Source organism: Bos grunniens, chromosome 18 (assembly GCF_055505025.1).
Source record: "Bos grunniens cultivar Pamir isolate PY7600 chromosome 18, Bosgru_T2T1.0, whole genome shotgun sequence".
NCBI classification, from domain to species: Eukaryota; Metazoa; Chordata; class Mammalia; order Artiodactyla; family Bovidae; genus Bos; species Bos grunniens.
Genome location: NC_141182.1, coordinates 48,213,792 through 48,226,101, shown reverse-complemented (window position 1 = coordinate 48,226,101; position 12,310 = coordinate 48,213,792). Strand labels below are relative to the sequence as shown.

General features: G+C 50.6%; 1 protein-coding gene across 1 annotated transcript in view; it reads right to left on the bottom strand.

The window, feature by feature from the left end:
- Positions 1-494: 494 nt before the first annotated feature.
- Positions 495-12,310, bottom strand: part of SPINT2 (serine peptidase inhibitor, Kunitz type 2) — a 30,261-nt gene continuing 18,445 nt past the window's right edge. The window contains exons 2-7 of the mRNA XM_086352306.1: positions 8,192-8,362; positions 4,808-4,861; positions 3,507-3,560; positions 2,817-2,978; positions 2,443-2,481; positions 495-1,152 (exon numbers count right to left, since the gene is read on the bottom strand). Of these exons, the coding sequence (XP_086208432.1) occupies positions 986-1,152; positions 2,443-2,481; positions 2,817-2,978; positions 3,507-3,560; positions 4,808-4,861; positions 8,192-8,362 (647 nt within the window). The 3' untranslated portion in view covers positions 495-985. The remainder of the gene's footprint in view (positions 1,153-2,442; positions 2,482-2,816; positions 2,979-3,506; positions 3,561-4,807; positions 4,862-8,191; positions 8,363-12,310) is intronic.

Genomic DNA, 12,310 nt, shown 5'->3' with positions numbered 1-12,310 from the left:
GTGAGGAGAAAGGGGGCTTTGAGAGCTTTGAGAGGAAGGGAGTCCCCACAGGCAGGCAGCAGAATTGGGGCTAAGCCTGGAGGCAGAGTTCAGCCTGGTGGTGCCCTGTCCCCATTTCTATGCAGGGAGGGAGGACTGGGGATGATTGCAGACATGCAGGAAAGATGAAGATCATGGACGCCAAAATGAGTCATTAAAAAAAAAACAAAATCAGCACGGTATGACCAGAATTTTCAAAAAGTGAAATGGAGTAAGAAAATATCAGAGCAAAAAAAAAAAAAAAGAAAACATCAGAGCTTACCACAAGTGTAAGGCTAAGGGTTGTTTGGCAAAACTTTATGAGCACTCAGTTGTAATGTAAGATGTATTTCATTCAAAAAGATCTGAAAGACGTTGTTTTCTTACAATCTGTTCCTGGATGGGGACATCTCATGTCCTGTGGATACTTTGGTAGAGTCTATATTAACAGTCCCATAAAGAAAGCACATGCTGAATTTTTTTTTAAATGGGAAGGCCCTTTTATTAAACTTGTACATTTTACTTTCTTCCTTTCAGAATCCTAATAAAAAAAAAACCATGTTTCTGCTTACTTAAAAAAAAAAACAACAACAAACAGAAAACATCACTTTTGTGATGGGAAAGGAGGCAACAGGATTCAACATAAGCAAAGAAAACTACACCTGGAGCAAAGAAAGAGATCGAAGAGGAACCGACTCAGGTGGAGGCCAGACCACCTGCACTGCACAGACCTTCACTGAGAGGACTTCTAAAGCAAACCCATCTGGGGGGCCAGGGAGCAGCCCTCTCACCTTCTGGAAGAACAAACAGACCAAAAGCCCTAATGATCGTGCAAATACAAATCAATCGCTCTATTTGAAAAAGCACACATGCGCATCGACCCTTGTCTCCCCTCCCTTCCCAGATTCTCTTCATCAGCAGGGGGTGGGGGGGCAGCCCCTTGGCAACGGGGTTCACAGGAGGGGGTTCACAGGACGTAAGAGTTCTTCACCAGCTGCTCCTTGTCATCCCCAGAGCTCCAGACGGTGCGGAGGGTGCGCTCCTGGTTCCTCCGCGCCACCCTGATCAGGCAGACCACGGAGGCTCCCAGCAAGAGGATCAGGACCATCACGAACAGCCCCACCAGGACTACCACTGTGGATGAGAGAGAGGCCTCAGAACTGGGGGGGGACCAGGGGCCACAACCGGTGTCTGCGGGAGCTCTGGAGGAGAACCAACAGTCCTAGGGCCACACGTCCCCCTGCCCCAACCCAGGAAGCCTGACAGGAAGTCGAGTCCTCAAGAGAGTCCCTACAGTCTTGAGAAATAGGTTTCTAAAAAATGGAGGTGCTATGCTAGGTGCACACAGACAGAGTGGCTATTTGTGTTTCTTTTTTTTGAACAACAAAAAAAATCCTCACTTCAACTCTATCTCCCTACCGCCTCTCTGGGGCAACCTGTACAGGAAAAGCACCCATCTCTGGCGTGGGCGTGTAAACACGCCCCTCCCCCAACCAGCCCAGAGAAAGATGTGGCCCTGCAGGTTGCTGGGGTGGTGGCCTGTGGAACGAGGGATGGGCACGGGTCTATTTGGAGCAGGGCCGGGAGGGGACCCTCACACCCCTAATTGCCCAGATAAATCTGATAGTGGTTGCCCCACTGGAGTCCCACTGGTCAGTTCAGATGCTTTTTCTTCAGGAGAGGCTCCCCTTAAGGAATGTGGTCCGGGGGCAGTTGCCCGGCTCCCTCTCCCCACGTAGCCGCAGGACCAGAAAAGGTCAATTCCCTCCCCATCTCCCACCCTCCAGACCCCGATGCCTGGCCAACCAGGTTCCAGCTTCATTCCTCTTTTTCTAAAGGAGGGTAGACACACAGGCCAGGCCTGGGCTCCTGAACAGGAAACAGGTGGAAAGAGGCCAAACCAGTGTGGCAGGTCTTTTGTGCAAACGCTACCATCCATGATTAAGGCTCAGAATCAGAGACAAAAGAGAGAGAAGGCCCAGCCTCCTCGCCAGACCAGACTGCGTGGGGACAACAGCGCTGCTGGGGGCCATGGCCCACCCACAGCGAGGGCTCCGCCCTCCTCGGTGTCACCCAGGACCAGCGATGAACACCCCAAGGCAGCAAAGCTACCCCCAAACCTGGAGTCAATCTCAGGCCTGAGTGCAACAGATCCCACACGCCTAAGCAGGAGGAAGTGTCCCCCGGTTGCCCTCGGGGCTGCTGGGAAGAGATGGCCACATTTCTAACCCCTGTTTATGTATACCGCACCACTGGACACACATCTACTGTGTGTTCCAAGCTGCCATTCTTGTGCAGAAACATGACTTTTTAACAAAAGATGTGGACAGTGAAGGACGATGTGTCCAAGACAACATGAAGCCACAAAGACAGAGCCGAGTTCAGTCAAGGTGGGCAGGTGGAGGGGGGCAAGAGGCCATTTACCTTTACTGCCAAGGGGCAGGGCAGGATACAACTGCTTGCCTGGAAGAAAACACACAACCCTGGTCAGCTCCCAGCCCTCCTTTGCTCAGAGCGACAGCCACCAGAGGCTTCCCCTTGGTCCTGGGCCTTCGAGGGGAGCTCTAGCTAAGTGACTTCTTCCAGCTCTTCAGAGGGTTCTGAGGCCTTGCCACCCCAGTAGGGACATAGGAAATATCTGCCCAACAGCTGGGGCCAAAGCCACCCCCTCCCCACTAGGGAGAGCCAAAAGAAGGTGAGGGTAAGAGCCCAGAGGACAAGGAAAGGGACTGGGGTCCTCTCGGGAGGGTTCCCCTGCCCGTGGCCGTGTCTTGGATTGAGGCACGAGGCAGACTCACCGAAGCATTGCTGCATGCACTCCTCCTTGGAGCGATAGTTGTTTTTATTGCCCCGGCATCCTCCGTAGATGAAGTTATCACAAGAGTTCTCCTCGGCATTAAAGTACCAGCGTGGGAAGGCTGCGCGGCAAGGACCAGTGACGGCCTTGGCAATGCAGTGTTCTGGGAGCGAGACAGCCCGAGGGGCACAAATTAGCAGGGCCCAGGAGAGGTGACTGGAGCTGGAATGCTCCTAAGCAGTCATACGGCTGCTGCCCCGTGGGGAAAACCTCTCTCTGCTAAAAGAAACTGGTTAATTGCAGACATGGCCAGTCTGGCCCACATTTTCAGATGCCTTTCTCAGTGGCATTACCAGACTACGGTTATGGAGGTTACCCCATGTCAGTCACTGTTGTAGGCACTCAACCTGTGTGAGCTCCCAGAGGTCTGAACCAGGCCCCTCATTTCAATCTCAGGGCTCGGGGGCAGAGCTAGTTACCCGCCCACAGCGCAGCTTCTGGCAGGCAGGGCAAACTTCTCCAAGGGCATGCTGTGGGCCCATCCTGCTTCCTGCTGCCCCACGGCATCCTCGTGAGTCCTAGTACCCGGGAAAGGTTGGGAAGCCCTGCTCTACAATATCCTTAATAGAAACCCTCAAGTGTGTCTCAATTCCCAACTAAGTAAGAAAACATGTTTTTTAAGAAGTTGTACCTTCATAGCTGAAAATATCACCGGAGAGGCCATCAGAATCCTGCCTTCTGGGAACTGAAACACAAACATCCATGTCTCCACGTCAGGGAGGCCGGAATGGACACAGGACACGTGACCTAGCTGGGGCTGAGTTGAAAGGGGCCCACTGAGGGAGCGTGGACACTCTGGCACCTGGAAGGAAGGGAGTGGAGTCCCCTCTCTGTGGGCAGCTCTGCTCCATCACCTCTCAGTCCTGATGCGCTCTACAGCGCCTCCAGCACCATGACTGGATGGGGAGGCCTGCTTGGCAGGTCAGGGGTTATTATGGAAACAATCCCAGCCACAATTTCTGGGTTGACGAGAAAGACCAGAAGTATATGGAGGTCACTTATTCTCTTGGGGAAATTTTCTTCTGAAACAGGACAGACACCAGAGTTATGAATTCAGTGCCCCATGGCTCTGGATGACCTCGCAGAGGCCAGTTCTGGAATAAACAATGAACCCAGGCAAAGCGGTGGCCAGGACAGTCACAGGAATCCTATCGAAACTGGAAAGTGCCTCTAACCTTAACTCTCAGCATTCTGCCAACTGATTGGCTGCTAAACTAATAAATGCTTACTCGTATTGGGCGCTGAGGCCAGAGTCAAAGGACCAGAATCAAGACTGCAACCAGTGTGTGGCCACTGGCTGACTGGGGCCATCCTCAAAGCGGGTGGGGGCAGACTCCCTCCCTCCACAGCAGGACTCGCCCGCAGAACCCACTGCCTGGGGACTGGCCTTGCTACTGCATCTGGACCACCCACCCCAGGCTCCCGAGGCAGAGTCCTTTAAGCATAAAGAAGGAATAGGGCAGCTGTTCTCAGCACTACAAAGCAAGCTAACACAAAGAGATCAAGGACTGCAGTGGGAAGGGAGGCGGGGTGGCAGAGGACAGGGGTCAGCACAGGGAGGGAGATGGACCGGCAAGGATGACAGAGAGCAAAGGAGAAGGAGCGTCAAGGAGTGGGGATCGGGTAGTGAAGACAGCAGAGCAGGCAGGGAGTGGGGACTCGAGGCCTGAGCAGCATGCAGCAGTAGCCACACCCCAGCGCCCAGGAGGGAGCACTGTGGAGTCCCTCAGCCCTTCCTGTCCGCAGGACAATGCGAACTCCCCAGCATGAGGAGGTGGCAAGGAGCCAGAAGCTGGCAGTCCCAGCTTGCCAATTCTGCGTCAACAGAACCAGGAGGAGGAAGCCCTGGTGCAACTCCCAAATGACAAATGTCCTTTCACATTACCCATCTGGATGGCCCTCATTCCATCTCGGGTCTTTTTAAAAACCTACCACTTGGGACAGAGGAATCTGCTTTATCCCTGGTCCGCTCATCGATGGTGTTCTCTGCAAGGGGACAAACAAACAGCACAGTGAGAAAGGGCACCTCTAAGATCGCTGGGGAAACAAAACAGACTGCACCCCTGAGCAGGCCTGGTCCTGTGGGCCTCTCACAGAGCCTCCCATTTCTCCTTTATGAGGGCCCTTCAGTGTGCATGCTGGACCACAAACCTGCCAGAACTTGGAAATAAGGAACCAAGACTGTCCTTGTGGGTTAAACGTTAAGATCAACCAGCTGGAAATCAGAGCAAAGACGTGTGAAGTGACATTATAAAAAGACAGAATGGCTTCCAGGGCCAAATAACCTGTTGAACTGTATTAACTCACAAAGTGAATTAAAAACTGAAGGGTGTGCTTAGCACTAGGAATGTACTTCCTGCCACCAACCCATGCACTTAAAGCTGTTAACATGGTAAATTGTATGCTATGTATATTTTATCTCTCTCTCACACATACACAAAGCTCAGAGGGTGGGTGGAGAGGCTAGCCATTTAAGGAAGTGCAAAAAAGGGAGGGCTGGCAGGGTGCAGGAGGGAGGAGCCCTCCCGAGTGTGGAGGAGGCGTGGGGCTGGTCTAACCTGATGCCACCGCACACTTGCATACAAACCAGCTCCCCTGGTTCCGCCCCGCCCCTCATCAAGCAATCTTCTGGGAATCTGACTGAGCTTTGTCTATGCACACTAAAGCATAGGCTAAACGGGAGAGTCTGGGCCCTTCACCGGCTTTGGTTCTCATTATAATTAATTAATCAGTTGTTAATGAACTGTCATTCTCATTCTCATTTGGCTCCCCACAGAGCTTGCCTGCCTGGGAGGGAATCTGCTGGCAAGGACTCCGGTGAGTGACTTGTTGCCCAGTCACCCTGGCAGTTCCAGTTCTCCTTGCAGACTCACGGGAGAACCGCCTCAGGAGCCAGCAAATGGGTTTTCTGGGACCTCCAGGCTGGGGCCGGACTCTGACCTTTAGGAAGACAGCTGTCTGCCTTCTGCCAGCAAAACACTACACCCCATGGCCCTCAGCAGAGACATTCCATCTTATGCCCGCTGTTCACTGCTTGTGTTCTTAAAACTTAACTTTCCCCCTGAGAAACCAAAGAGTAATCAGAACGGCATGTACATTTGCTACTGTCAACTCTTTTTTTTTTAATGTGGACCATTTTCAAAGTCTTTATTGAATGTATTACAATATTGCTTCTGTTTTATGTGCTTTGGTTTTTTGGACCAGGAGGCATGTGGGATCTCAGCTTCCCAACCAGGGATTGAACTCAGGCCCCCTGCACTGCAAGGCGAAGTCTTAACCACTGGACCACCAGAGAAGTCCCATACTGTGAACTCTTGATAGGGAAAGAACAGGAAAGGTAGCAAAAAACATTTCCCCTTAATTCCTTCCCGGACACTGGATCACAGCTTATGACAGAAAATCACATACAATAAATAGTATTTTCCTTACCATTTGGTGAGGTTGCCAGTCACCCCCTAAAAGATGAGGGGCTCATTCACAATCCAAAAATAGTACCAGCCCCCTTGGCTCTCCAAACATGTGCTGAGCGCTGAGCACTCGCTGGGCACACAAAGATCAGTAAAACGCTTCTCCAGGCACTGGGTCTCGGCCGGGCTCGTGTGCCTGGGCGCTGCTGTAAACCTCAGGCCACAGCCAAGGCCACTGCTGCTGTCCTCTCTTTGTGCACTTTAATTCACTGATGTGATTTCTGAATGCAGAGCTCAAAGCCAACAGAGGGTACAGCCAATGCAGGAGGAGATACAAACGCCTGGCACAAGCTCCCAGGGTGGCAGGGCTTTGAGCGCTGAGGGTGCCACAAGCACTTTCTGACCCAGAATCATAATCCAGGTGCTACCAGCAATGCCAAGTTGTCAGGAAAGGATGTAAGAAGTCCCATGACAACGTTAAAGAAGCAGCCAGTGAAAATCTTTTTTTTTTTTTTTTTTAAATCTTTAACAGACAGTTTGGCTGGCCAAATCCTCAGGTCTCTGGAACACTTGGGAGGGATCAGGCCCCAGAGGGCCAACATCTCACTGCCATCAGGTCTCAAGGAGTCCCCCGAGGCTGCGTTCAGAGCTGGCACATGCTGTGGTGGGGCTCAGGTTTTTATTTAAACTGGGAGGCTCACAGGGTCAACATGACTGCACAGAAGTCCTCACTGAAGGCTGGGACAAGAACAGATTCCAGAAGTGTGTTCTAGTTTTAACTTGATTCATTACTCGGCTGGCTGGCTGAGCTCCTCAAGTCATTTGTCCCAAAGGTAAAAATAACCCAAAGGCCCAGGGAACAAGGAGGCTGCCTGTCCGCTGCCTGTCCGAGCAGACCTGGCGTGGCGTGGAATGTGCGCTCACTAGTGGGAAGAAGGAAGCTGGCGGGGAGAAGCAGTCATGTCCCCCCTCCCCTGGCTCTAGTTTGCAGCCTACTCTCCCCTTTCTGAGAAGAGGGGGAAGGGTACCGCCGTGAAACCACCGTGTGTGGGTGACCTTCACGCTGGGCCAGCTTCTGCTTTTAAAAACATCTCCCAGTTTCAGCCATGAAGAACTAGCAAAGAGCAAAAGACATCTACGACCCAGTTAATAAGGTGTCTCTAGATAACACGAAGTTAAAAGACGCCTGCTCCTTGGAAGGGAAGCTATGACAAACCTAGTCAGCATATTACAAAGCAAAGACAGGGACTTCCCTGGTGGTTAGCGACTAGGACTCAGCGCTCCCAGTGTAGGGGGTCTGGGTTTGATCCCTGGGCAGGGAACTAGATCCCACGTGCCGCAACTAACACCTGATGCAGCCAAATTAATTAATAAATATTTTTTTTTAAAAAAGCAGAGACATCACTTTGTTGACAAAGGTCCGTATAGTCAAAGCCATGGTTTTTCCAGTAGCCACATATTGATGTGAGAGCTGGTCCATAAAGAAGACTGAATGCCAAAGAATTGATGCTTTCAAATTGTGGTGCTGAAGAAGACTCGTGAGAGTCCCTTCAACAACAAGGAGAACAAATTTCCTTTAGTCAATCCTAAAGGAAATCAACTCTCAATATTCATTAGAAAGACTGATGCTGACGCTCCAACACTTTGGCCATCTGATGCAAAGAGCTGACTCATTGGAAAAGACCCTGATGTTGGGAAAGACTGAAGGCAAAAGAAGAGGGGGCAGAGGATGAGACAGTTAGATAGCATCACCATCTCAGTGGACATGAATTGAAGCCAACTCCAGGAGATAGTGGAGGACAGAAGAGCCTGGTGTGCTGCAGTCCATGGGGTCTCAAAAGGTCAGACATAGCTTAATGACCGAGAAACAACAACAGATGATAAACCCTCCCCAACAGCGCTGTCTTACCTGTGACGCCAGCACACTTTGCAAGACACTCCTCCTTGGTCATGTAATTATTGTCATTCCTGTCGCAGCCTCCATACACAAACTGCTGGCAGGATCCGTCAGTGACATTGTACCACCACCGAGGGAAGGAGGCCCGGCATCTTCCCACTTTCTTGGGAAGGTGGCAAAAATCTAAAACACAACCAGAGACCATGCTTAGCAGGGCAATTCAGGCAAGAGAGAACACTCACAGCCCTGGAGGAAGAGGCCTACAGCTTTTCAGAGCCTTAAGTTCCAGCAGCTCCTCTATAAGCCGTTTCTAAAGTGTCACCATCAGACCTGCTTAGGGATTCCTTCTTTGTGTAGGAAAAAAAGGTGTCATCTAACAACAAAGATACCAACTACCCGACTGCACTGAATGTCAGTTGTGTGTTGATACTGGCCCTGCCCCGTTATCAAACACACAACCACCCAGTACAGAAGCTGGACTTCCAGAGGCAAAACACCAGACTGCAGGATCCTTCTGGATATATGCCTGTCTCACCGGGCCAAGGGGAGCTTAGCATGCAAAGGCTAGAGCTGGTGATGTGCGGTCAGGAAGGACACGCACAGCATGGTGCTCTTAGCAACGCAGAAGGACCTTTCCTAACTTTTCCTGTCTACTCTCTGCCAAGACTGGCCACTTGATAGTTGAGTTACCACTAGAGCCTCAGAAAGAAGCTCCCGAATATTAGTTCCCCCTACTGCCAACCAATCCTTCAAAGGCAACTCAGGTCGCTCCTTTCTTCCAGCGTTTATAATGGCTCCTATCTTGGTGGTCTGGGATTACAAGGTGCCTCCAAATCTGGCCCCGCTTTGGTACAAGGGAAACAGAACAAAATTATAAAATTCCAGCCAGATATATTTGTCTACAGAAAGCCTAGAGATCTGCTTGCTCTCTTTTTAAATATTAATTTCTGGCTGAGCTGGGTCTTTGTTGCTGCACACAGGTTTTCTCTAGTTGTGGCAAGCAGGGGTTACTCTCTGGTTGTAAGGCTTAGGCGTCTCATGTCGGGGCTCACAGGGCCGAGAGTGCGGGCTCAGCAGTTATGGTGCATGGGCTTAGCTGGCCCACAACATATGGGATCCTCCTAGGGCAGGGATCGAACCCATGTCCCCAGCGTTGAAAGGCAGATTCTTAACCAGTGGACCACCAGAGAAGTCCCTCTGCTCTCTCTTGAAAAGGGAGAGATAAACAAGTGCTGGAGACAACACCCTTTACTAGAATGACCCTTTCTTCTGGAGAATTGGGAGGGTTGAAAGCAACCTGAAAAGGGAGTCACCCGACCGTGTGGTTCAGTGTCTGCTCTGCACCACCATATCACCGCTTTCTGGGACCACGAGCCTACATCGCCTCTCCCTCCACCATGGTCCCCTACATCTCTGAAGTGAACTGAAGCTGTGTCCGACTCTTTGCAACCCCATGCACTGTAGCCCAGCATGCTCCTCCGTCCATGGGATTTTCCAGGCAAGAGTACTGGAGTGGGTTGCCATTTCCTCCTCCATTCCCGACCCAGGAATCAAACCCAGGTCTTCCACATTATAGGCAGACCCTTTACCATCTGAGCCATCAGGGAAGTTCAAAGCACCAGGGAAATCCTACATCTCTGCCTTCTTGCATAAGGGAATTGCAACCTGCCTCAGGCCCAGCAGAGGGTGATTCATAAACATCTCAAATAAAACCATCCCAGGGCCCAAAACTTGGGTTATATGTCGCCAATGACTCCTCCCTAGTTGTTCTCAGCCTTGCTAGGTTTATCTCACCGAGGGGAAGCCTTTAAAGCAGAGAGAGCAGGATTTGTGCTTCTGCTGCATCTCCCAAAATACGTCACAACAACGGGCAGGAAACCAAACATTCCACAAAACATCTATCTATGGACAAAAAAGGCTGGTACTATGCAAAACAAACAAACATCCCCAAGGAACTCCAATAAATCACAGGTACCTAGCAGAGCAGAAAAAGCATACTCTGAAGTAAAAAAAATCTTTAGTTAATGTGCAAGCAACCATCACCGAAATCATCAGCTAAAAAGTACCTTATCTGGACACTTCATATGAATGGAATCATACGATATGCCCAGAAAAGGCAAACCAAGAGAGACAGGAAGTAAGATTAGGTTTGCCTGGTGCTGGGGAGTTGGGGGGTGGGGTGGGGGTGGGGTGGTGGAGAGTGACTGCAAATGGGGATGATGGAAATGTTCTAAAATTGGATTGTGGAGATGGTTGTACAACTCTCAGTGTACCATTGGGTTGTATGCCTGTAACAGCTGATTTTATGGTATGTAAATAATAAATCAGTTTTGTTTGTTGTTTTAAACAGGCCCAGACACCTTTTGTCCATATAACTGCATCAACCAGAACCCTGGGTGTGCACCCGGAACAGGTACTTTTGACAATGTGCCAAAAGTCACAAAACAAACACCATCAACAAGGCCCAGGGAAGACGCAGCAGAAGAGTCCTCTGGTGTATGTTTCTGCCCAACCCACCAGGCTGTCAAAGGCCAGAAGCAGCACTGCTATCAACATGACAAGCTGGAGAGGACCCAGACAGGACGCCCTCTGACCCCAAACTGAAAACGTCAGGGCAGAGGCACTCAACTGCTGCCGAGGTGCGGCAGCTGCCTGTCCAATGCCCTGCCAAGCTGAGAGCCTTGGAGACCACTAACTGCTTGGTGTCCTTGCTTCCCGAGCAGCTGTTAGGTAATGAAAATGGAAGCAGTCTTGTTCAGGCTTCAGAAGCAGGAGAGCAGGCCTCTGATTGACTTCGGACCCTGCCTGGACTACCCGCCTGCTTGCAAAAACACCAACTGTTACCAGCAAGTCAAGAGGCACTTTAGATGAGAGAAGGAGTGGGTCTCGGCCAGCCCCCTGGGGTCCGGAGAATCCTGTGACTCACCAGGTGAAACAAAAAGCATTGTAAAACTTAAAACCAGAGCTACAAGTTTTGCAGGCAAACTGACCAGGATATCAGTTTGCGGCCTGGGATTACAAGTGGGAGCCCCCCAAAACTGCAATTTGCAGCCTCTCAACAAAGTGGATGCACTATCTCCAGGCTGCTGTTAACAAGCGACTTCCCAGAGCTGCTGAAGTCTGAATGCTGGCGGGCCCAATTTGGTGATGGACATACACACTGTTACTCTTCTCTATTGTTTCTATTTCTCTTTTCTTTTAATGACTGTGTAGTAAAATTAAGTTAAATAACCCTTTATTAAATACTGAAATTGTTTATTGTGTGTAACAAATAAAGGTTTAACAAACCCTTCAAATCTAAAACAAAAGCAAAACTTCCAACAGCTTTGGGTATGGTCTTTTAAACAAAAATACCTGAAAAAGGAATTGTATGCTTTAAATGGGTTGACTGTGCAGACTGTGAATTATGGCTCAGTTGAAACAAACACCTGAGGGGGCCGAACGGATCTCGAGGCAGGGTTGCCGGGAACTGTCAGATGCCACAGCAGAGAACACGGCAGGGCGACCACGTATAAAGAGTGGGAATTGGGTGGCTTTTCATAAGCAAGGATGCCGATACTTCTGCCAGATGTTCTGTGCATGTACAGAAGCCTGAGGGTGCATAAAGAGGAGGAGGGAGAAAGCTTATCCAGGGATGGACAGCAGTTACCCTGGTGAAATAAACACTGCCTGGAATCTGGCCTCTTCTTTGCAGGCTCAGGCACTCCTAGTGCCCCAGGGCTGAAGAGGCGCAGGGATGCTGATCTCGCTAACAAAGCACACTGAGGAAACTGAGAAAATAACCGTCCAGCAGGGTGGATGTGTGCCAACACACCACCTCGGAAAGCCAGCTGACATGGAGCAGATCACTTGGCGTCTGAGTAAGGCAGTTTTCTGGAGGATTCCTATGAAGATCCACTCTACTGGGATCTACCAGGCAGACTAGAGGCTCTCAGGAGATGGCTCAGGATGCGCTTCCGTCAAGACAGCGTGGTCAAGGTCTGCGTCTGAACACTTACTTTTCTGACTGCCACCACGAACCGATGCCGCTTCCTGACTGGAACGCTCTTTCTGTAGATGTGACGGTTCCTTCGTTACAAACTTTGTGGGACTGAGAGGCCATTCTGTCTCAGCTGCTCACATCTGCTGTCA